This window comes from Podarcis bocagei (genome assembly GCF_964188305.1).
Source record: "Podarcis bocagei genome assembly, chromosome: 16".
Classification (NCBI taxonomy): Eukaryota; Metazoa; Chordata; class Lepidosauria; order Squamata; family Lacertidae; genus Podarcis; species Podarcis bocagei.
The window spans coordinates 21,371,225-21,395,570 of record NC_138142.1 but is presented as its reverse complement, the minus strand read 5'-3'; the positions used below and the strand labels follow the sequence as shown (position 1 = coordinate 21,395,570).

General features: G+C 46.8%; 3 protein-coding genes across 6 annotated transcripts in view; all 3 read right to left on the bottom strand.

Annotated features, from left to right (window-relative positions):
* The window catches only part of GCN1 (GCN1 activator of EIF2AK4), a 71,179-nt gene extending 67,970 nt beyond the window's left edge, over positions 1-3,209 (bottom strand). The window contains exons 1-2 of the mRNA XM_081175322.1: positions 3,132-3,209; positions 17-119 (exon numbers count right to left, since the gene is read on the bottom strand). Coding sequence (XP_081031448.1) covers positions 17-119; positions 3,132-3,149 — 121 coding nt within the window. The 5' untranslated portion in view covers positions 3,150-3,209. The remainder of the gene's footprint in view (positions 1-16; positions 120-3,131) is intronic.
* A 1,783-nt stretch (positions 3,210-4,992) lies between these two features.
* RPLP0 (ribosomal protein lateral stalk subunit P0) lies at positions 4,993-11,634 on the bottom strand. The gene is made up of 8 exons (XM_081174375.1): positions 11,591-11,634; positions 11,394-11,498; positions 9,265-9,440; positions 8,911-8,998; positions 7,994-8,140; positions 7,095-7,280; positions 6,214-6,354; positions 4,993-5,215 (listed from the first exon to the last, which is right to left on the bottom strand). Exons 2-8 carry the CDS (start codon positions 11,445-11,447, stop codon positions 5,060-5,062), a joined length of 948 nt encoding a protein of 315 aa, XP_081030501.1. The 5' UTR covers positions 11,448-11,498; positions 11,591-11,634; the 3' UTR covers positions 4,993-5,059.
* A 3,416-nt stretch (positions 11,635-15,050) lies between these two features.
* PXN (paxillin) overlaps positions 15,051-24,346 on the bottom strand; it is a 77,275-nt gene continuing 67,979 nt past the window's right edge. For 3 of the 4 annotated variants that reach the window (XM_081174736.1, XM_081174739.1, XM_081174737.1), the window contains 4 exons: positions 24,131-24,304; positions 20,641-20,722; positions 19,827-19,975; positions 15,051-18,862 (listed from right to left, as the gene is read on the bottom strand). In XM_081174736.1, coding sequence (XP_081030862.1) covers positions 18,596-18,862; positions 19,827-19,975; positions 20,641-20,722; positions 24,131-24,304 — 672 coding nt within the window. In that variant the 3' untranslated portion in view covers positions 15,051-18,595. Of the gene's footprint in view, positions 18,863-19,826; positions 19,976-20,640; positions 20,723-24,130; positions 24,305-24,346 lie in introns of those variants that run through there. The other variant, XM_081174738.1, reaches the window with a different exon arrangement.

Here is a 24,346-nt window from a genome sequence, read left to right as displayed (position 1 = left end):
GGCGCAATGTGAATACCTTTCCCAGTGATGCATCTTGCAAGTTCATTGAGGATGTCTCTTCGTTCCTTCACACTGGATGTGGTCACTTTCACTGCAAATCTCTTCAGTGCTTCAGAAACCTAAACGGCCAATCGGGGTGGAAGGAGAGAAGGGTTTCCAGTTTAGTCCTCTCCAGATGTCCAATGTACATCTACATTAGAGCTCCTTGATTGAACTAAGACCCTGATCCTATGTGTTTTTCTTCTTGAGAAATGTTCATTGGGACTTACTCTCAGGTAAGTGTACATCAGCTTGCAAGCTTAACATGCATCAGATCAAGTTGCCAGTTTCACCTGAAAGTGTTTTTGACTGGATTCCTTACTACTCATTAGTTCTTTGTAGTACACACACACACACACACACACACACACACACACACACAAAACAAGGGAGAAAGACTCAAAAGAAAATCAAGGGAAAGGGAAAGGTCTTAACACAGTATCCAATTTTGATAAAGGTATGACAGACAGGTCCTGGGTCTGCCTCCTAGTGAGCCAACAAGAAGTGGGAGCCAATCAAGAAAAAGAGTAGAATTTAATAAAATAAATGAACAAGACCCTTGGATAGCTACTCCTCCTGACATAACACCCTTGGTCAGGAAAACAAGCCAAGGCAGAAATGGATGAGGGGGTGGCTGTAGGTCAGAAAGCAGAGTATGTGCATTGTATGCAGAAGGTCACAGGTTCAATATCTGGCATCTCCAAAGATGGAAAAGACTGCTATATGAAACCCACAGCACAGACATTATACTGAGCTAGATGGTTCAGTAGTCTGACTCAGTATAAGGCATCTTCCCATGTTCGTGTGTGTTGAAGGAAGGGCCGGAAAATCAGTGGCGAAGCATCTGCTTTGCATGCAAAAGGTCCCAGGTTTAATCACAGGCATTTCCAGGCAGTGCTGGGAAGGACTTCTGTCTGAAATCCTGGAGAGAGCCACTGCCAGCTAGTAAAGACAATATCAAGCTGAGTAGATCAATAGCCTGCCATGGTATAAAGCTCTTTCCTGTATTTTATCCCATTTTACCCTTAACAACTCTATGAGCTTGACCAGGCTGACTCCTAGCAGCTTGCTCAAAGCCAGTTATTCGGTACAGAGGAGGTATTCAAATCCAGCCTATTTCTGGCAGAGTCTGTCCACTAAATGTTTCCAGTTCCATCTGCTTCTATTCTCCTGTAGCTCTACCTGTAGGTCTGGTTTCCCTAGCAACCCAGCAGGAAAGTCGCAATGCAGTGTATTGCAGTGGTTACATTAGAAAAGTTTTTGTTTTCTCAAATTTCACTTGTTCCAAGAGGAACTATGCTTAGCAGAAAACACAAAGGTACCCAACAGGTTTGTCACATTGTCACCACGTAGGAAGCTGGCCCAAACAGAGTAAGATCTTCGATTCATCTAACTGTGGTGTTGGCAGTAGTCAGCATGGTGCCCTCCAGATGCTGTTGGACTCCAACTCTCATCAGCCCCAGCCAGTATGACCAATGTTCAGGAACTATGGGAGTTGGAGTACTACACCACCACCTGAAGGGCAACATGTTGGCTACCCTGAAGAGGCTATTCAGAACCTCCAACGGGAGTTTTTCCTAGGCTAACAGAGAGGACTGAACTTGGTATCTTCTGCATGGAAAGCAAGTGCTGTACCACTTAGCTATGCCCACTGTCAAATAAGAGACTGACAACTGGAGAACTGCTCCTAGCATGAAAATAGTGAACTAGTGGTAAAGGATGTGGCTCAGTGGTGACGCATATACTTTATATGCAGAGGGCTCCAGGTTAAATTTCCAGAATTTCCAGGTAGGGCATGGAAAGACTCCCTGTCTAAAACCCAGGAGAGCTACTGCCAGTCATTGCAGACAGACAACGCTGTGCTAGATGGACAAATGATTTGATTCACTGTAAGGCAGCTTCCTATGCTTCTATTTAAAACCAGTCTTTAATTCAGAACCATGAGAACTAGAAACCGTGGCTCAGTTACACAGCATTTTTTTATTATTTTTTTGCATGCAGAAGTTCCCAAGCTCAATTTGTTTTAAACTATTTTCAACACTACATTTTAAAATAACTGTAACCCTGGGATTTTATGGTGAAGGGCAGGTAAGAAACGGATGCAGGGGCGATAAAATCCCTGGCATCCCTAAGTACGTCTAGGAATGTTTTCTTTCTGAAACCCATTCTGCAAGGACAATATTGAGCAATGGGACAATATTGGACCAATATTGGACCAATGGTCTGAGGGTTCAACCACACTCCTTTTTGTCCGTGTTTTCAGGGCACAGGTCTGTGATTTCCAGGTCCATGTCTAAGCAGTGGTGCATTTTTGGTTTGTTTCAATGCCATGCCACTTTCACCAGGAAAACCCATGTTTTATCGCTGAATCGGAGCAAACAGCAATGGGCAGGGGAACCCAATTGCTATATGTTCAGTTCAGTGGTAAAACGCAGGTTTCCCCAGGGAAAGCAGTGGAAAAAACCCGCTCCGAAATGGACCTGGAAATCCCAGATCTGTGCCTAGATGCAAGGCACAAAAGGAAGTTTGGAACAGCTGTTAGTATAAGGGAGTATAAGGTATGTTCCTGGGGAGCGGTACTTGCTCAACAACAGAGAACCTAGCTTGCATGCAAAGGGTACCAGGTTCAATTCCTGGCAAGGCTTGGAAGAGTCACTGTCTGAAAACGTGGAGCGCTGCTGAGCTAACAACACTGAGCTAGATGGACCAACAGTCTGGTTAATCAGGAAGCAAGCTCCTATTAAAACGAGGACTTTCTCCAGAACCCTGAGGACTGGAATCTTGCTTTATTTTTAGCAGAAGGGCTCTTGCTCGGTGGCGTCTGGCGTGGTATAAGGCCGCTTCCTATCTTCCTTGGAACCTGTTTCTCCCCCTCTGACAGCCAACAGACAAGCTGGACGGGCTCCAACTACTGACCTCCCCCTCCCCCAGCCCTGCCCGAGGGGCTCCGCAGCTGGGCGGAGGGAGGGAGGACGCGGCCCCGCGGCCAGAGAGGGAAGAACCGCTGCCTTCCGCCCTCGCCTCCTCACGGCTCGCTTCCATTCCTATCGCCTCTTCGCACCGCCCCTCGCCTCGCCTCAAGCAGCACCCACCTGCGTGTCAGCCGCCATAGCGCCGGCTCCAACCCGGAAATAATTCTCCGTCACTTCCGGGGAGCGTTGGGCGCAGCTTAATGGCGTCACGAAGTTTCTTGCTGAGCTGTTAGAAGACGGAGGGAAGGAGCGAGGCAGGCTGACGTAAGCTAAGTAAGGCTCCTCCTCCTTTTACCACGCCTTCTGTGGTGGCTGCGGCCTACAAGCAGCCAGCACTCCAAATAAATTACCTAAATTGTCCCCGTTAATTCCCAGTCTTGTCAACTCATTAAAGATAAAAAAATCACTATGGTATAACTTCTGTGGACGACTGTTTATTAGTAATAGGGGGCAAATTGTGGCACTCCCCAGGCATAAAAACAAAGTTTCCACAGTGGCATATTAGGAAGATGATTTTGGCACTGAAGGGCAGGGCCTGAGACAGCACAAAAGGAAAAGGGAATGGTAGGAAGGAGAAAAAGCAAGCTCAGGAAGGATGGAGTAAAAACTAGGATTACTGTCTGCAAAGGCTTTCACAAATTGGCAGCACAAGACTGCTTACGTTTCAACAGACTAACAGCTACATCTCTGGCAATTACTAGGGAGTATCCCTAACTTCCCACAAACCTATCCCTGCTAGGTAGGTAGGGATGTAATAGCCACCCTGCTGATTCAGAGCAAACATCCAATTCCCCACAGTGGTTGCCATATTCTTCACTCACTCACTCACAATATACCCCAACCTTTTCCCTGAAGCTGAAGGTAGTATATATGTTTCTCCTTCCCTCCTTTTATCCTCACCAACACCAAAGATAGGCTGGACTTGTCCGGAAAAACAGGTTGAAAATACTTATGTACATACAGTGGTGCCCCGCAAGACGGAAAACTCGCTAGACGAAAGGTTTTTCCGTTTTGGAGGTGCTTCGCAAAACGAATTTCCTATGGGCTTGCTTCGCAAGACGACAATGCCTTGCGAGTTCCTGCTGGTTTTTTTTCCTCCCCCCCCCCCTTTTTCTAAGCCGCTTATCAGCTGATCCAATCAGCAGATAAGCCGCTAAAAGCCGCTAATCCATCAATGGGCTTGCTTCGCAAGACGAAAAAACCGCTAGACAAAGAGAATCACAGAACGGATTCTTTTCGTCTTGCAAGGCACCACTGTATATACATACAATATAGGATATTACCCAGGAGTTGGCCATTACTTATTATGTCCTATCTTTTTTTAGTTAACAATGCGGTTTTAGTTACAGATAGGTAGCCGTGGTCTGCCATAGTCAAAATAAAAAAATTCCTTCCTGTAGCACCTTAAAGACCAACTAAGTTAGTTCTTGGTATAAGCTTTCGTGTGCATGGTATCTGAAGAAGTGTGCATGCACACGAAAGCTTATACCAAGAACTAACTTAGTTGGTCTTTAAGGTGCTACAGGAAGGAATTTTTTTATTTTGAATGCGGTTTTAGTTCACCTACGTGGGGCAAAGAACGAGCAATGCTGGGGCTTCACCCCATTCCAGCAACATCTAGCAGCCCAAAGGTTCCTTATCTCCAATTTATACATTCCTCCCTTAGTTTTCTGCTCAAGGGAGTAAGAGGCCCAGGGCAAAACTACTCTTTGATCTGCAAAATTGCAGATCATTCCAAGTTTCCTGAGCTGGGAAAAATTTTCTGAAAGCCTTGTTGCTTCAGATCAGGGAGGGCTAGAATTGTAGAAGGAAGTGGTCCCCTGAATTGTGGAAGGGGGAGGTCACTGACTGTGGACCAGGCATGCATTCAGTTGCATAGCCCTGCATTTATAACAGGTGGAGGGCCATAACCACTGAAGGAGAGAAGTTGATAGTTCCCCCTAGCAGAGGACTAACCAAGAATGATAATGCGACACGGGTGTGTAGAGAAGTACTTTTATTTTATTGTTTCATTCTGCTCCGACTGATTGGCAACAAAACTCTGAAAGTTAGTCAAAGAGACCGAATCCCATGTCCTCGTCAGACTCTTCAGACTCCTCCTTGGCCTCCACCTTGGCTGGGGCTGCTGCAGCGGGAGCTGCAACCTCAGCTACCACAGGGGCAGCAGTCACAAAAGCAGAAGGGTCAGCCAGGAAGGCCTTTACCTGTGGAGAAATTAAAAAAAAGCAAGGTCAGCTTCATACATCCCCCACTGGCACTTTGTGCCATGAATGGTTTCTGCTGACAGGAATGTGTCACTTGAACTCTGATCATGTTTGCCTGAATGGAGAGGGGTGCACAAGTGTGTGTAGAAACTAATGTACTGCAAAGGAAGGCAAAATCTGCATTTGTTGCTCTACCCACTTTTGTCTCTTGCCCTTCCCACCACTGGTCTGTGCACCACCATCAGAAGCAAATATAGCCCTACAGGTGAAAAGGGTTCCCCACCCCGATTCAAAAATAGACTTATGCTCAACTCTAAACAATCTCCCTATTTATGTTAGATCATGTTTGAAGGTGTGGGGAACTATTGACCCTCCAGGTGTGTCTGAACTACAACTCCTATCATCCCTAACCCACGCTTGATGGGGCTAATGGGATTTTGGTGCCTAAAACAGCTGGGGGGGGGGAGGTTTGGAGGAACCAAAGAGTGATTAACTTGTGGTAGAATTTTCCCGTGGGCTTCTCCAAACTTTCTGCAAAACCTGCCTCAAAGACTACAATCACAAGAAACCAGATTAAGTTGCAGTTCACACATAAGGTTTAGTGTGAAAAATGTGATTTTTTAAAAAATTAATTTTTTTTGAGGGAGGGCAATACTACAACTTCCACACCTGTGAATTTCAGAATCTTAAGCTGTCTGGTGTTAAACTGACAACAGAGAATTCAAGGACTTCGGGGTTTGCAGACTTGTTACTATACCTTATAATTTCAAAACGAACAATATAATTGTAGCAGAGCACCTGATGTGCTTAGGTGTTAGGTTATGTTTCGAAGTTGTACCTTGATGCACGCTAGTTAGCTTGCTCTCCATTATGTTTATATGTGAAATTGAAATAATATATGCACACATACAAAAAAGGAAAGCTGTAGCCACTGGAACCACTGTTGCCCATTCAACATTATGCACTCATCATCCAGTTCAACATATCATCATCCTTACCTTGTCAGCTAATGGGAAAGAGTAATCAGTCTCTACAGCCACAGCCAGGACTCGTTTGTACCCATTGATGATGGAGTGGGGCACAGAGGCAACTGTCGGGTAGCCAATTTGCAGGCAAACACTGGCAACATTGCGAACACCCTGGTAGGAGAAAAAGTGCACGTCTTTACTCCTGTTCATCCCAAGGCAATTCCAAAATGTTTTAGGCGCTCCCTGTACTCTCCCAAATTCACAATGCAAAATGAACAACTTCTGGCATTTTTACTTCCCAACTGTAGTCTAGTGACTTCAAACTAGGTACACATCCATACAAAGGAAGCAATTTTCAGAGTTGCTTCTGGAACACTCACAGCACAATCCTATACATGCCTTTTGAGAAGTAAAGGTAAAGGTAAAGGCACCCCTCCCCGTATGGGCCAGTCGTGTCCGACTCCAGGGTTGTGTGCCCATCTCGCTTAAGAGGCCGGGGGCCTGCGCTGTCCGGAGACACTTTCGGGTCACGTGGCCAGCGTGACGAAGCTGCTCTGGCGAGCCGGCACCAGCGCAGCACGCGGAAACACAGTTTACCTTCCTGCTATAAAGCGGTACCTATTTATCTACTTGCACTTAAGGGTGCTTTCGAACTGCTAGGTGGGCAGGAGCTGGGACCGAAAGACGGGAGTTCGAACCGCCGACCATGCGATCGGCAAGCCCTAGGCGCTGAGGTTTTACCCACAGCGCCACCCGCGTTAAGTCCTATCAAATTCAGTGGGGCTTACTCCTAGGATAAGTGGATATGGGATGGCCCACTTCAGGCAAAACAAAGCTGCCTGCCACTGAATCAGACCACACCAAGCAAGGTAGACCACTTGTCCATGCAAATCAAAAGAGGCATCACTTACTTCCAAGAAGCGCCCATGCAGGGTCTCTTCAGTGATGTCCAGGACTTCAGGGCTGTAAATGCTGCCATTATCAAACACCTGCTGGATGACGAGCCCAAAGGAGAAGGGGGAGATGTTCAACATGTTCAGCAAGGTGGCTTCGCTGGCACCCACTTTGTCTCCGGTCTTGATCAACTGCACATCACTCTGAGAAAGAAGAGGGGGAGAAAAACCAGCAAATTCAACAGCAACCTCTTTACAAGAACAAGAATTGTACACCATCTCAGCAAGGTGATGTATGTTTAGTCCAGTTGAGTCAGAAGTGCTGAAAGGAGAAAACAACACGCTCGCCTGCCAGGCTGGCTAAGGCCAAGTCCCTCTTGGTCCCTCTGCCTCATTCATTTCAAACAGTGAGTCATTTCAAGTCCTTTTGCAGAAAGCTGAGTATCATTCACACACACCACTTATATTTTGAAAAATTAACAAAAGGAAAGAAACAATCAGCTCATGTTATCAATAAAAACAATAAATCATTCCTGACTTATTATTTTACACTTCATTCAAGGAACACAGGGTGGTTTACAATATAGAAACACAAAAATATATCACGTAATTACAAACAAAACAATAACCCCCTATACACACTTAAGACAATTTATTAATATAAGCTGCCCTACAAGCCAAACAAGATTGACAATGGTTAAGATACACGTTCAAACGTAGAAAGGTCAGTGAGATCTTCAGACCACCAAATGGGTGTTTATCCTTCCAGCCTTGGGAGTATACATTACTATTAGTGCTCCTTGTCCTGCCACCCCTTACAACTTGCCCTTCTTCTCATGACAACCTAGGGTAGCTAATTTTTTTAAAAGCAATAGAAGTGTAAGCACAATCACCATAGACAGCCACTAAGAACTCACCAGAATTTCAATGGTGCCTCTGGAGATCTTGGTGGTGATGCCCAAAGCCTGGAAAAAGGAGGTCTTCTCAGGGCCAAGGCCGGTGTTTTGAGCTGGCACAGTGACCTCACAGGGGGCAATAGCACCTGCACGAGCAGCAGCTGGTACCTGAGGGAGGGAAAAAAACCAAGTCATCCTTGGCATTGAATGTTGGGAGGATTCAGGACCGAAGAAAGTACTTCTTCAAAGAGGTGAAATTAACTATGGAATTTCGCTCCCACAGGAGGCAGTGATGGTCCCCAACGTGGGAGGCTTTTAAACACAATTTAATAAATTAATGGATAAGGCTATTAATGGCTATATGCCAGAGTGGCTGCTGTTCTTCCACCACTGGAGGCAGTAAGCTTCTGAATTCCAGTTGCTGGAAACTACAGGAGGGGAGTATCCTTGCACTCAAGTCCCACTTGAGCATCTGGTTGGCAACTTTAAGAACAGGACACTGGACTACATGGGCCTAATCCAGCAAGCTCTTATTATTTCCTTATCACTGAGGTCCAGCTCCAACGACCTTCTGGTGCTCCCATCACTGCGAGAAGTGAGGTTACAGGGAACCAGGCAGAGGGTCTTCTCAGTGGTGGCGCCCACCCTGTAGAACGCCCTCCCATCAGATGTCAAGGAAATAAACAACTATCTGACCTTTAGAAGACATCTGAAGGCAGCCCTGTTTAGGGAAGTTTTTAATGACTGATGTTTTATTGTATTAATATTTTGTTGACAGCCGCCCAGTGTGGCTGGGGAAACCCAGCCAGATGGCCGGGGTATAAATAATAAATTGTTATTGTTATATCAGATGTACTCTACAACATCTGGAGACCACAAGGTTGGGGCAATTTGCGTGAAAAGAGCCACTCTCTTCCTCCTAAGTGGTTACCACTTACCTTGTTGGCCAACAACATGTCCCTGATTTCAGTCAGATCCTCCTTGGTGAACACGAAGCCCACATTACCACGGATATGAGGCAGAAGCCTAATGAGAAACAAGGCATGTTCTATTAGCGACATCCAATTTCTAACAATAAACAAACAAAAATTATAGGTGGGTAACAATAACATCCAGCTGTAGAATTAACAAATGTTTTACATACATGCTCTGAGACTGATAGAGGGTCATCTAGTGAATTTGCAGCTCAAGCACACTTTGAACAAAGGACTTACTGGCTCAATCTTATTTTAAAAATGTGTTTGTTTTTTACTGCCAATGCAAAGAAGCCTAGGAAATGCTGCATCACTAACTTTTCCAGAGCAGGGTTGTTTTCCAGATGTCCCCGGATTGCCTTGCGCATCATGGTGTTCTTCCCCATCAGGACCACGGCCTTCCCACGCAAGGACATGCGGATTTGCTGCATCTGCTTGGAACCGACATTGTCTGCTCCCACAATGAAGCATTTTGGATAGTCGTCCAAGAGTTGCTGTGGAAAGAAAGCAAACCCTGAGAAAACCTTTTCAAGCTTAGGGCTGGCACACTGTCTGCTTGCAGTAAGATGCAGATATCAAACAGGGGTAACATTTAAATTAAAAAATTAACTCCGAACAGAAAGTGCTGGCTTTCTCCGTGGCACACAAACAAGTTAACACATACAAATCGCTTTGAACACTTACAAAATTCTGCATATAGCCTAATTAGTAACAGTAACAATACTTAGCATTTTTGTGCATTCAGTGTTTCATATACATTATCTTGCCCATTATTACACCATTCCTGTAGACCAGGCACGTCCAAATCCCAAGAGACTGTGGTCTACTCCCAGTATAAAAAAACTGGCAGTGATCTACCCATTGCCTTGGAGGGAGGAGTGTGCATGGGGCAGGTGGATTGCCCAGTTGTTGAGCTTTTTGGGGGGTAGAATTGCCCAGAGTTCTTCAGTTTTTATTTGTTAACTTTTGGTAAACTTAATTTAATCCTACGATCGATAGGGGTCCCACGATCAGCCGGGGATCTACCAGTAGATCACGATCTACTGTTTGGAAATGCCTGCTGTAGACAAATTTATACTGATTATGATCTATGGGCCAACTGTGGTCACCCTTTACTGTACATGCTCAGAGGGACCATCAGATTCCTGCTTCTCATATTATGATCTCGGATACTGCAATATGATAGTATAATCTGAGCCCTGCTCCAACCAAGCATCACTGAAAGGGTCTGGCTACTATACTACATTATTCTGTATGCACTGAGAGATCCTTATTCTTAAGACTCCAACATTCCTGACTTGAGCCGATGCTGCAACACAGGGACAGAGCTGTATGGTGTGTTGAGCCCACAGAATTTGCTAGACTATTCAGTGATGGCCACCAACTTTGGCTGTTTTAAATGGGGAATAAACAGATTCATGAAGAATAAGGCTAACAGCGGCCACTAAAAATGGAGACAGTATCATTCAGAATAACAAGTGGGCAGAGTTGTGCTTGTGTCCTGCATGCAGGCTTCCCATTAGCATCTGGCTGACCGCTATGAAAACAGTATTTTGGACAGATGGGCCTTTGGTCTTACCCAGCAGGTTTGGTCTTATACATGCAACTTAAATAGAAAAGCATCCTGTACATACAGAAGTGTTTTTTAATTGTGTATTGTTATTCCTGCTGCTGCTTTTGAAACTTAAGTTTTTTGCAGAATATACAAAGAGGATTACTTTCACCAGAGTACTGTACTGCTTTGTGATCACTGTACTGCTTTGTGATTACAATAATTTATTACTTTTTTAAAAAGTGTTCTCTACCTGGTGGAAAGAAGCCTTCAATGAATCTCCTACTGCTTATTACTTTCTCAACTTAATATCTGTGCCCAATAGGTTTCAGGGCAAATCATACAATGTACTTATAATCATAGGCATCTCTCTTGGAATTAATTACATGATTCCTGCAAGGTGTAATGTAAGGTGCTTATGCTCTGCCTCCAGAGTCTGAGGAAGCAATACAAATACCAGTTGCTGTGAACCACACAAGGGAAAAGGGCTGTTGTGCTCAAATCCTCCTTGAGGGTTTCATGCTTAACTAAGATGGAACATTGGCCTTGTCCAGCAAGGCTCTTTTTATGTTAGACCTATTGGTAATATTTTATCACTAACTGCTTTAAGGGTTGTCGCTGTTTTAAAAATCAAGCACGAGATAAATTCCATGAAGTGATTAATAATAATAGCGAGCCAGTGATCTTAAATCTTATTTTATTATCTACACGGCGCCCAAAGGATTTATTTTATGAGGCACCTAATGGATGCTAGGAACTAATGGTACTTTGTACATGCTCAGAGAAACCCTCGCCGGCATCACTTTTTTGTCTTGCCACGGAGAAAAGGTTTCCAACGGGAGAAATAATAACATCAGCCCTGCTCCCCCTCGCCCAAGCCATCAGAAGGACTCACGATGATCTTGAGGAAGTAGTTTGACTTCCACGTGGCTCGGTCTTCCCTGGGCATCGCGGTGACCCAAGGATCGCACGGCAGCGGTTTAAAGACTCCGGTGTTTCTCTACAGAGTACAAGACAAAAGAGGCTCCGGTTAGGCCCGGCCCCACCTAGGCCTCAAAGGCCTCCCCGGCCCGCCGCCAGCAACACACCTACCTCACGAGGCCTCCGTGGAGCAAAAGAACTAGCCCCGCCCCCGCCCCACGCTTTTATAACCTCCCCGAGCGCCGCGGCCAATCGGCGGAGAGCAACAGCTTCCTCCTCCCCCTTCCTCTCGCTGCGGATTGGACAGGCCTGTCGATGACGAAAAGAAGCGGCGGGAGAGCGTGGGGAGGAGGTGGGAGAAGAGCTATTCTCAGCTCTCGTTGGCGTAAAAAGCCATCCTTCCAAATACCCAGAAACTTCCTCTCCCGCCTTTTAAAGGGAGAGGAAGCTTTCGTAGCTGTGCAGGCTAAGAGAGGCATGCTCCCCCTGCTGGGGCAGAAACTCACATAGATGTAGAGAGAAAGATATAGGCCAGTGGTTTTCAGCCAGGGTGCCTTGAATGGTCAGGGGTGCTGCGGGCAACACTGGCCTCTGTCTTTCTTTCTTTCCCTCCCTTCCTCTGATGCCCTCTTGCATCTCTGCCTCTCAAAGGCTTGCATGGCTGTGTGATAGGAATTTTGAGGTTTTAAAGGTAAAGGGTCTGTTGTAAACAAAAATCTGCCCTTTTTCCCTTATGGGGTATCCAAGAGCCCATATAAAGTCCTTACGTAGGTTCCCTGTTGGTAGGAGAAAATAACAGAGGCCAACCAGAGAATATTGAGAAGCAAAGCAGCTAGTAAGCCTGATCTTTATTGATCTGTTGCAACAGGGTCCTCACTCACCACACACGAGGTCCAGTCGTGACTGACTCTGGGGTTGCGGCGCTCATCTCGCTTTACTGGCTGAGGGAGCCGGCGTACAGCTTCCAGGTCATGTGGCCAGCATGACTAAGCTGCTTCTGGCGAACCAGAGCAGCGCACAGAAATGCTGTTTACCTTCCTGCCGGAGCGGTACCTATTTATCTACTTGCACTTTGAGGTGCTTTCGAACTGCTAGGTTGACAGGAGCAGGGACCGAGCAACGGGAGCTCACCCCGTTGTGGGGATTCGAACCGCTGACCTTCTGATCAGCAAGTCCGAGGCTCTGTGGTTTAACCCACAACGCCACCCGCGTCCCTATTTTGAGGTCTTAGATATATGTTAAATGTTCATAAGTGTACCAACCAAGCACATAGATAGATCAGCACAGGAAAACCGACACGGAACCATTTTTTATTCCCAAACTGTCCCAAACTGACCAAATGTTTTCTCTGCAAGGTCAAAGGCAAATGGAAAAGCCTCCCCATTGACTTTTCCTTCACAAATCCTGTCTTAAGATTTGAATAGGGTGAGCCTGTGACCTGACTCAGGAACTAAGTATTTATCATTACAAAGTATTTATCATTACAAAAGACTGGCCAGGCTTCCCAGGGTATCCAATCAAATAAGCAGGGCATCCAATCAAGTAACCTGCCAGACAGGAGATAAACAACATTCAAATTTCTGTTTTAGACCGCCTTTTCTGTGATGTAGGTATGATGTATCTGGGGTAGTGGTCTTGATCTACAGGGTGGCAATTTCAAAATGTCTATATAAGGCCTTGTGCGCCATTGTTCTGGGTTCCTCCTCCCTCATGTGTAAAGATCAGGCTTACTAGCTGCTTTGCTTCTCAATATTCTCTGGTTGGCCTCTGTTATTTTCTCCTACCAATAGGGAACCTACGTAAGGACTCTATATGAGGTCTTGGATACCCCATAAGGGGAAAAGGGCAGATTTTTGTTTACAACAGAGCATGGCTGTTTGTTGCAGCAGTCCTGGCTACAAACTTCCCAGGCAAATGGAGCCTCTGGGGCTGGCGTGGGAGCAGCGGCGTAGCGTGGGTTATCAGCACCCGGGGCAAGGCAAGTAATTTGCGCCCCCTAACCCGGGGCAAGGCAATTAATTTGCGCCCCCTAACCCGGGGCAAGGCAAGTACAGTAATTTACTCTCCCAAGCAGCAGCAGCGAGGCTTCTCTTTCCCCCGCGCTCTCCTGGAGCTGCCTCTTTTCTTTCCTTTTTTCCCTTTCTCCAAGGCTTTTCGCTTTCTCTCCTTAATTGATTCCTCCTCCACACCGCAGCGTTTCCTGGCTGCTCCCCCCCCTTCCCCTCTCTCTCCTCCTCGCTCTGCTTGCCCTGCCCTGCCTGAGGGCGCCCTGAGGAGACTCCGCTCTCCTTTTTGACCAGGCGAGGTGGAAAAGTCTCTTCCCGCCCCCTCGCCAGACTCCCTGCTCGGCTCGGCTCACTAGCCAGGCGGCCAGTGGAGAGAGAGCCGCAATTACCATAAAGCTCCTCTCCCTCCGCTTCGCCAAGCTGTCAAAGCCCGGCAGCAGCAGGCGCAGCCAGACCCCCGCCAGCCAGCCAGCCAGCCCGCCCGCCCGGCTTCCTCTCCTTTTTTTGCCCGTGGCAGAAGGCTTCGCTCTCCCCCTTCTGCGACCTCCTCGCCAAGCCGAGCGAGCGCGGGCTCCCTAACCCGTGGATTTTAGTAGGGGCAGAGAGCTGCTAGTGCGAGCGCGCCCCCCGCCCATGTTGCGCCCGGTGCGGCCGGCACCCCTGGCACCCCCCACGCTACGCCACTGCGTGGGAGGGCTTCCCAGGCCCTTGTGCGGCAGTGTGAGGAAGCACCTCTCTTTGCGGTGGGGGGACAGCTTAGAGACCAGGGGCAGCAACTGTGGCTGTCCAGAGAACTTCCAAGGAGAGGGCAGTGGAGAGGAGGATGAGGGAACACTCCACAAGGGGAGGGTGTTCGAAAAAGGATGAGGGACTGCCAGCTCTGCAGGCAAGGGGTGACATAACTGGGCTCCCAAGTCCCACAGGGGTGCCACAGAAAGAATATAGTTTGGTCACGGGAGCCATGGACCCCAAAAGGTTGAAAACCTCTGATCTAGGCTACTTTGTTGCACAGTGAAGGGCCTTCCCTACAATATTGCTTGTATATGTAGGATTGAATATTGAATTCCCCAAGGCCAGTAAGTGAGCCCAAAGGAAAGATTTGAGATCAGAAGGTTGAATTCAGTAAGCCCACAACTTATAACTTGTGCCCATTTACAGGCTTGGCAAAAAAGTGCTTAAAAATGGAAAGGGGGTGGAAGTACAAGAAATAAGACTTTGGCAATCCTATCCTCCATTGAACCCAATTTTGGCTTTAGGTGTGATCCCTGGAACGTAGCCCCTGCGTAAGTTGCTGGCTGGCTTTACCCCTTCCACTCAATGCAGAAATAAAATGGTATTTTATGGTGCAACAACATCATGGGAGAGGTGTTTCCAGCTGTCCCAGCCCCATGCCTTTCAAAGCCTTGTAGGCAGCTTCAGGAGAGGGATTGGAAGCAACATCATGAGAAGGGTGTTTCTAGGTCCAAAGTGAAACTGTCAAGCCCCTTGCCAGGAGGTGCAACATAATTAATGTTATATTTACAGTACTGAAATGCTGTGGGGGTTTGTATGCTGTTATAATTGCTGTTTTATTATGAAAGTGGGGTGTGTTTTTTTACTGTTTATTTAAGAAAGGCCACAACCAATGACACTGAAAATTATCATAAAATTTATTAGCATCATCACAGGAATTTTAAAAGTGGGGTAAAAAACCAGCAGAGTTAGAAGTTTACAAAAGGGGAAAACAGGAAGAGGGGAGAGAAATGTCATTCCACAGGAGAATCTCTCCTCCTCCTCCTTCCCAGAAGATCTGTTGAAGCTTTAATAGAGACCCACTTCATTCTGATGCATTTTAAAAAGTTAAACAAAAGAAAGAAAGAAAGAAACCGCGCCCCAGGCCTAAAATGTCACAAAGCTACGGTAGCGAGTGGATATTTTCAGAAAAACAATGGTGTATCTTCACCTGACACCCATCAGAGGCAGCACCAGGCCATTCCATCAGATTGCAATACCTCCTTGTGCCCAGATTCAGAAAAAAACAACAACATCCCAGACTTCCAAAAGGCCCAACTTCACACAATCCTTTATAACCTGAGCAGCCTGGTACCAGCAAAACAATGCAGGCTTTCCTCTCTTACAAAACTGAAAGACCCACTCGGCCGCTCTCAGAATCACTTCGCCAGCTGACACACTTTTTGTCCAATATTGTTTTTCATCATTCCCCAACCAAGGCCAGCTCCGGTCGCAAAGGACAAAATAGTGCCGCATCCCATTCCAGATAAAAAAAAGCTGACCAGAGTGGCAGCTGAATCTGACTTCAACGCTGGTGAGCGGGCGCATCTTCTGCTGCAGTTGAGGGCAGCAGGCTAGCTTATGGGATGTGGAGCTGGTGGCCCAGCACACCCAGCTCAGTCCATCCCCACCCCTCACTGTCCTCTGCCTGAGATCCTGTTCTCCACCCCCATGGGAAATTCCCAGTTTACAGAGGCAAGCAGGTGCAGAAAAGTTATGGAGACAGCTATACAAAATCATGGCTCTTCCCTGCCTGCCCCTAGTAGTTTGAGAAAAGCTCAATATTACTTTGGCTTGCCTGGGTGCTTGGCATGGTTATGTGGTGGCGAAGCAAGCACATGTGCATAGAAGTTGAGTGATCCAGACATGAGCTTTCAGGACAGCCTGCTGGTGCCAGTGTACAAATGGCCAGCTTGCAGCAGTGGAGGGGACCACATGCAAGAGGCAATAGGAATTGATGGCACTCCTGGGCTGGAGTACGAGGATCCACAGGCCTGGCTACAGAGCCTCCAGCCCGCCAGGCCTCCCTCATTCATCCCACCAAACCACACCCACAGGGCAGGTAAAGGCGCACTGGGGCCAAAGGGGGTTTGCAGTGCAAAGCACAGTTGGCAGCGCTTTGAAAAATGCTGGCATCAGCAGATTGTCAGGGCTTGCAAAGCATCGCACGTGGAGTTACACAAGGCCCAGAAGATCGGCAGAGACAAAAGGGTGTTTCTGCCAACACCTCCCATGCCATACTGCTGCCTGCTCCCTGGCTCAATAGACAAGAGGTAAAGGCACCAGAGGATACATAGGTACCGCAGTGTGTGCACATACACACTGTGGAATACACTAGCACAGCAGTCTCACACTGCAAAGTTGAGTAATGGCACACTTGGGCAAAAAAAAAGGCTGGTCAACTATGTTAACACTATGTATGGGAGGGCTAAGACCACAGGCTCAGCGTCAGCTTCTGAAACAGATTATGAAGCTTGACGCCAAACGTGTAAGATTTGAGCTCTTTCTCCCTGCTGGAGTAACTTAAGACTCGCTTTTAAAAAAAATCTGCAGCTCTGATTTTGAGAGAAAGGCAAACAATTCCAAATACAGCAGTTTACAAGTTATTTTTTAAAAAAGAAATCTGTTCCAGTTGAGCTCTGATCAATAGAAAAGCTACTTAATAAGCAAAAATGAAATAAAACCACACATACACGCTCCTTGCACATTCCCCCTCTCCCGCCCCAGTTTTAAAAAGACAATACTTGTCATGTTAATAGTTGTGTTTAACAAAGCACCAAAGGCTTGCGGGTGCAGGAACCAGCACAACCAGGGCCCTGCCCAGACATTGTCGGGTATGAAAGTCATCTGTTGAAAATCATTTCAAAAAACTAAATTTTTCAATACAAGAGATTTAAAAGTCATTTTGTTATGAATTCAAGACTCAATGTAGAAATCAGCATCTCCCCCAAACACACAGTATTCAGTTTGATAGCAAAAGTCATTCGCGCGCTCTCTCTCACACACAGACATAAAAACCACGAGAGGCAAGAAGAGAGAAAGAACACCCACACCCACACTGAGAAACTTACTATGTCAATAGAAAAAGAATTATTGCTCAGAACTGTGTTTCTCTAGGACATATTTCACATGAGTGAGAGATGTGCTTGTGATTGCAAGAGAGAGAGACAGGCAAAAGAAGCCAATGCTGTTAAATGAAGCTTCTCTTGCCTTTTGGGAAAAAATCACAACACAGGCTACATCCCTGCCTAAAACCTGGAAAGGCTGGGACGCCTTGCTTCTCTGGATTGTCATATAAAACAAATACCACTTCCGCCCCACTGAGCACACTTTCACTCTCATGATTTCTCAGGAGTGGATGGCAGCAATGGTGGCGAAATTAACATCCCCAAATGGGGAGATGTCCTATTTGAAAAGGGTAGAAGTACAAACAAGAGTCAGCGATCCACTCTGTACATGCAGGTGGTGATAAAAAGGGGTGTTGGGCATTCTTCCAGTATCATTTGAACCTCATCTCCCTGGAGGGGGATGCAGACAGGAAGGAAGTTGCTCACCCAGTCCCAAGAGTCTTGCACAGATCAGTATCTGCCAATGTGGCCCTTGCCATGTGGAAGTGCAAGATGAGCTCTCTGCTCTCTTTTGACCCTCCACAGTGTTCTTGGGAGAGGCAACTTAGGAAAACGGGAACCTGCCTTATACTGAGTCAGACCATTGGTCTATCAAGCTCAGTACTGTCCACACTGATTGGCAGCAGCTCTCTATGTTTTCGGACAGGGAGTCTCTCCCAGCTCTACCTAGAGATGCCAGGGACTGAAACTGGGGCCTTCTGCGTGCAAAGCAGATGCTCTACCACTGAGCTACAGCCCTTCCCATTCCCCATTTCTAAGTAGAATCCATATTGGGGTTCTCAGCCCTCCTGACTATTTTAGCATTCTTGGGGAAGAGAATTAAATTCCACTGCCCCCAAGCTGAAACCCAAACCATTTTTATTTGACTGCCTGAACCTTTGCTACCAATGCAACCAAACAACTGATCAACCAACCACCACAACCAAACAGAGCCTCCCACTCAAACCGCCTTGACTTGGCTAAGCTGTCCATCTGGTGCATCAATGGCAGTCTCAGCATCTCCTTGCTAAAGTACAGCTTCTAAGTGAATGGTCCAATGTGATTTGTTCTCTGGATTTACCACTTTTCCAGAGCAGTGGTAAGCATCTCATCCTGCCCCATCCCATCCCATCCCACCCTGACACTGACACACACACACACACACACACACACACACACTCCTCCTCTTCTCCTAGAATAGCCCACCAAGGCCACAGGTTGCCAAATTGTGGCAATGTCCAAAGAGTCAAGGTTTCCTGGAAAGGCAACAAAAACGATGCTGAATGTTGGCCTTAGCAGAAGAGTTTCACGAAGCAGTTCTGACAGTAGGGCTTGTCGTTCTGCTCCTTGAAGGTTCCTTTGTTGAGCTGCTTGAGACAGAAGGCACAGACGAAGTGCTCAGGGTGAAATTTCTTGGCCATCGCAGTGATGCAGCGGCCTGTGATGGGCTTCTGGCAGCCGGAGCACAGTGAGCCGCGGCGCTCGTGGTAATGCACCTCGCAGTACGGCTGCCCGTCGTGTTCAAAGAAGCTGCCATTAATGAATGGAGTAAAACATTCCTGTGGAGGAGGAAGAGAAGCAAGACCGCAATCAGGTATCAGAGATGGAAAAACATGGCACTAGTAGCTGAGGGCAGCTCCAGATCTCAGCTCTGGAAAACTGCTCACGATAAGAGCACAACAAGAAAACATCTATAACAAAATTAAGAACAGTTGTAACAAAATAGGTCATCCAAAACAGAATAGTTTTCATCAGGCATCTGTCTAAAAGAATACAATGATGGTGGCTGCATTATATCAATAAGAAGAAGAAGAGATTCGATTTGATATCCCGCTTTATCACTACCCGAAGGAGACTCAAAGCGGCTAATATTCTCCTTTCCCTTCCTCCCCCACAAACACTCTGTGAGGTGGGTGGGGCTGAGAGACTTCAGAGAAGTGTGACTAGCCCAAGGTCACCCAGCAGCTGCATGTGGAGGAGCAGAGACACAAACCCGGTTCACCAGATTACAAGTCTATTGCTCTTAACCACTACACCACAAGGCGTTCCAAAGTACAGTACTGTCACACTGATGGAATAAGGTATCATTTTTGCTGTTACAGATAGGCACTTGTGGATGCACTCATCCTCCTGCTTCAGAGCCCTCTAGGGTTGCCAATCTTTCCGACCCCCCAGGCATATTTGCAAACTGGAGAAACTGTTGTGAGCATCATGCAAACACTGCAAACATGCACACAAACATGCACACTCAATGCAACCATGCACACTCATCTTCTCCCACCGCCAGCAATTAGGTTTTTTTAAAGCCTCCTATTGTCTACAATGAAAGGCTTCTTACAAGCATAATTTCAGCAGGAGAAAGAAGGAACCCTGTGGGCACCAAGAAAGGCCGTCGCTGGCACTTGTGTGCCTGAGAGCACTGCATTGGTGACCCATAAATTACACCAAGACTGGTCAGGATGATAGATGTCCTCAGCTGGCTGAATTGAAAGGAAGGGGAATGAATTCCTGAAGTGCTCTTACCCGACAGACAAAACATTCAGGGTGCCAAAGGGTATTCAAGGCAGAGATATAGTTTTCCAAGATAGCCCGGGCACAGCCTCCACACTTAGGAGCAAACATATCAAAGTAATCCTTGCGACAGTAGGCCTTGCCGTCCTTCTCATGAAAACCTGCCAGGGCAGAAGGGTAAGCAGCAAAAAAAGAAAGAAGAAAATTAGTATCTGCCTGGCCTTTTTATTTTAGAAATTTATAAAATGTTTTTCCAAATCTGAATGTGGCACTCAAAAAACATAGAATTCGATTAAAATGAACAAATTTACACCCCAGAATTACTGCTGTCAGAAACAGCAGTTTAAAAATTACACATATTTGTATGTAATAAAAAGTTGGTGGGGGGACAGAAAGGGGGGAAAGTAGAAAAAAATTAATAAACAAAAATAAAAGCCTAAACATAAAAGAAAGGCATCACCAAAAGATTCTAAGAAATGGAGAGGACCAACAAAGCTGGAATCAACACTCTTCATCATCAGGCAAATGCAAATGTGCAATCTGGTGAGCATTTCCCTGGGAGTAAGCCCTGCTGAATGGGGTTGGGCTTGCTTCCACGTAAACATGATTGCCTGTGCTAAGCTTATTTATGCATGCCCAATACTGCCAGTGTCTGCAACATGAAGTAATGACTTGCATGGGAGAAATGGCAAATCTGAGCTGAAATTCCACTCGCAGCACTTGCATGTCAGCTCACAAGACCTCAAGCTGAATACCTTGGAGACAGTTTATACATCTGAAAATAAGCAAGCCATGCAAGCTGTGGATCAGCCCTCAGGGACCATACCTTCTGGGCCGAAGAATGCTCCGCACTGGGCACAGAAGAAATGCTCGGGGTGCCATGTCCTATCCAGCGCCGTCACCACTTTCTGATATAAAGAAACCATAAACCATGAATGAGTAGCCAAAACTTTATTCTAACAAAAATTGCAAGGAAACACGGTGAGGGGATACGGATAGTAGATAAGACAAGAAGTGCATTTCAAGGAGAGGAAGGGGGGAATCCTCTGACCCCGGGAAACTGGACTACTAACATCCCAATACAGTGGTACCTCGGGTTAAGTACATAATTCGTTCCGGAGGTCTATTCTTAACCTGAAACTGTTCTTAACCTGAAGCACCACTTTAGCTAATGGGGCCTCCTGCTGCTTCCGTGCCACCAGTGCACGATTTCTGCTCTCATCCTGAAGCAAAGTTCTTAACCCAAGGTACTATTTCTGGGTTTGCGGAGTCTGTAACCTGAAGCGTCTGTAACCCGAGGTACCACTGTAATGTGATCTCTGGCTGGATTAAGCCCAGAATTTCATGAACATGCATTTCCGATCTCGATCTCTCTCCTGTTGCCTTTGGAAGGTCAATGAACTCCCCAGCAGACAGATAGACACCCTGGGACGTGTACAGAGATTAACTGGCTGATTGCTGTGGTATGTCTGCTCAATGGGCCCCACCCATGTAGAAAGCAAACGGATGAAACAGTACACTAAGGCATAAATGAGGATAAAACTAAGAAAAAGAGAATGGAGTGTGAAGATGTAGGTAAACAAAGCTCTTCTCCTCCCTTCAAGCACAAAATTGGGAATATAATTGATCCCTCTCCTTATCCCGCTGCAGTTTTTCAATACATCAGTTGTTGTGTTTAAAGTGGCATCTAAAATCTGCAAATATGGCCAAGGATACAATCAAAGCCTGTTGTTATGAATCAGTTCTAGTCTTCCATATTTTGCACACCCTTGGGCAAAATATGTCCGAATTACAGCCTAAGAAGTTGCAAGGGAACCCTTTACTTTTTACCCTGGATTGATCCTGAGATTCCTCAGGATCTTCCTGCCTGCTTTCCTGTCAAGCTATGCCACTCCCTCCACCAAGACTGGTTTCTGACAAGCCGAAGGGCATGAGCATCACCACTAGGAATGTAGAGAATTGCATCTTGCAAGTAGGTGAGGGATGTGGCAATTTAACTAAGCGGCATCTTCTGTGCAGTGTCCACTCTGAACCCTAGTTCAGTGCCAGTAAAATTGGCAGTCATAAGGGAGAGGGGGCCTTTTCCATAGCTCAGTGGCAGAGCACCAGCTTAGCACTCAAGAGTGCACAAGTTCAATCCCTGGTCAGGAAGTGCTGAAAGTATCCCCTGCCTGAAACTCTGGAGAGCTGCTGCCAGTCGGTGTAGCAGTGCTGAGCTAGATGAACCAGTGGTTTGACCTAGCATAAGGCTCCTATGCTCCTTCTGATGAGACTGGCAGGTGAGGTGGGGAGAGAGACATATATGGGATTCTATGGTTATTTAATCTCACTTCCCTCACTTCGTTTTGACGGATCATCTCAATTTATTATATTTACAGAATCCAGCTGCTTCACATACAGTAGTACCTCGAATACCTCCATTAACGAACATTTCGGAACCCGAACGCCAAAAACCCGGAAGCAAATGCTTCCATTTTCAAACGCGGCTCGGAAGTCGAACGGCTTCTGCTGTGTGTTTTTCAATTTTCTCAAGTGAATTTGCAGGTACCCCTTTGCGCCTCGGTTTTCAAATGTTTCGAAACTCGAAAGGTCTTCCGGAACAAATTACGTTCGAGAACCGAGGACAATGAGGGGGGATCTCATTGCTAATACCCAAGCTAACACTAGAATGGTGTCACTCAACCTGCCACATGGGGGCGTCTAACTCCTAGACTCGCTGTTCCCAATGTGTGTGTTGCCAGTCTCTAGTTGTGTCCGACTAGAGCATTCAATATAATACAAAAAGTAGCCACGTGTAAATAAATGTGGAAACTGGTGTAGCAGTGTTGATAACATGAACCCACAAGGTTGCTAGGAGCTCACTGACCATTTTAAGGGAAGCCCATGCATGTATACAGGCAAAGGTGAAAAGTTCCACCCTCCCAGCAGCCCAAAGGCCACATTTCCTTGGGGAAAGTAGCCAGGGGCTGTATGTATAATGGTACAAGCACATCCACATGCACACCCACCCTCCCCATTCATTCACACACCCAGTTCACTTCATTTCTGTGCTGTGCAATGAGAAAGAGGCAGTAACAGTAGCACTGTATTTACTACGGAATGAAAATTTTGTATTGTATTTTATCAAATGTTATTTTTGTTGGGATGCGGACAGGTATTTTGGTTGAAATATAAAGCGTTATAAAAGTTAAACAGATAAATGATACAAAGCAAGCAACCCATTAAGAAAGCAATCTCTTCCTCCATGCGCAGCTCACTCCACCAGTCAGTGCACTGCCTTGGTTAGAGTGTAGAACTAAGACTAGAGTTCAAATCCTCACTCAGCCATGAAGGCAACTGGGTGACCTTGGGCCAGTCATGCGGTCACAGTCTAACCCAGGGGTCAGCAAACTTACAGCGCCTTGGGCCGGCGTCTCCAGCGCTAATCACGCAGCAGGCCAGAGGGCAGGGAACCACGTGCCCATATGCGTGCACACACACTATTTCCAGCGTACTTCTGGGTCGGAGGAGCACTGGAAATAGCTTGTGCACATGTGCACGGGCCTCCTCCGACCCAGATGTGCACCGGAAATAACGCTTGCGCATGCGCAAATAATGCTTGCGCATGTGCACAAGCTATTTCCGGTGCTCCTCTGACCCGGAAGTGGGCAGCCGCGCAGCGCCGGTAAGAGCGGGCAGCGGGGGTCGCTGCGGGCCAGATAAATGAGTCCCTCGGGCCTTATCCAGCCCGTGGGCCTTAGTTTGGGGACCCCTGGTCTAACCTACCTCACACAATTGTTTTAAGGACAGGAGGGGGAGAATTGTGTATGCCCCCTTAAACTCCTTGGAGGAAAGGCTGGGGTAGAAAAATAGTAATAAAATAAATACTCTAAACCTTCTCGCCTTGTGATCTTATATGCACACAAAGATCAGAATTTACAAGATTACAGCTCAGCAATGGAGAAATTAATCCCTGATCAGATGGCCAGCACAAGGTTTGGGGGAAGACTATGAGGAAGGGAGGTTTAAATGTATCCTCCCCCGTGAACCCCAACCCCACTACTCCGCTGATTAGAAACTGCAGTTCAGCAGCATGGGGGTATGGGCAGGGCCTGTGGAGAGGTTGTTGGGCTGGATGCAGAGGAGACCTACATGCTGGAGGTGGGCCGAAACCCCCCACTATGATTTAATTTTCTAAACCACAGTGTCTAGGGTGGGATTACTGGCACCCACTGCACAAGCAAATGAAATGTGTGCATAGCTATGGGATCGGTAAGGTAGAAAGTGTAAGGCTGGACAGCCAGAGGAATAAGACAGCATAAACGCCATGGACTCACATCCAGGATAGGACCGTTGCAGTAGTAGCAGCGCGGAGAGAAGAGGTTGTGGTAGTCCTTCTCGCAGTAGGGCTGGCCGTCACGCTCAAAGAAGTTACGTGATCCTATCTCCTCCTGGCAGTGGGTGCAGACAAAGTGCTCAGGGTGCCAAGTCTTCCCCATCGCCGTGACAACCTGGGAAAGAGAGAGGAAAAAACGGTCCTGGCTCCAGCAGAT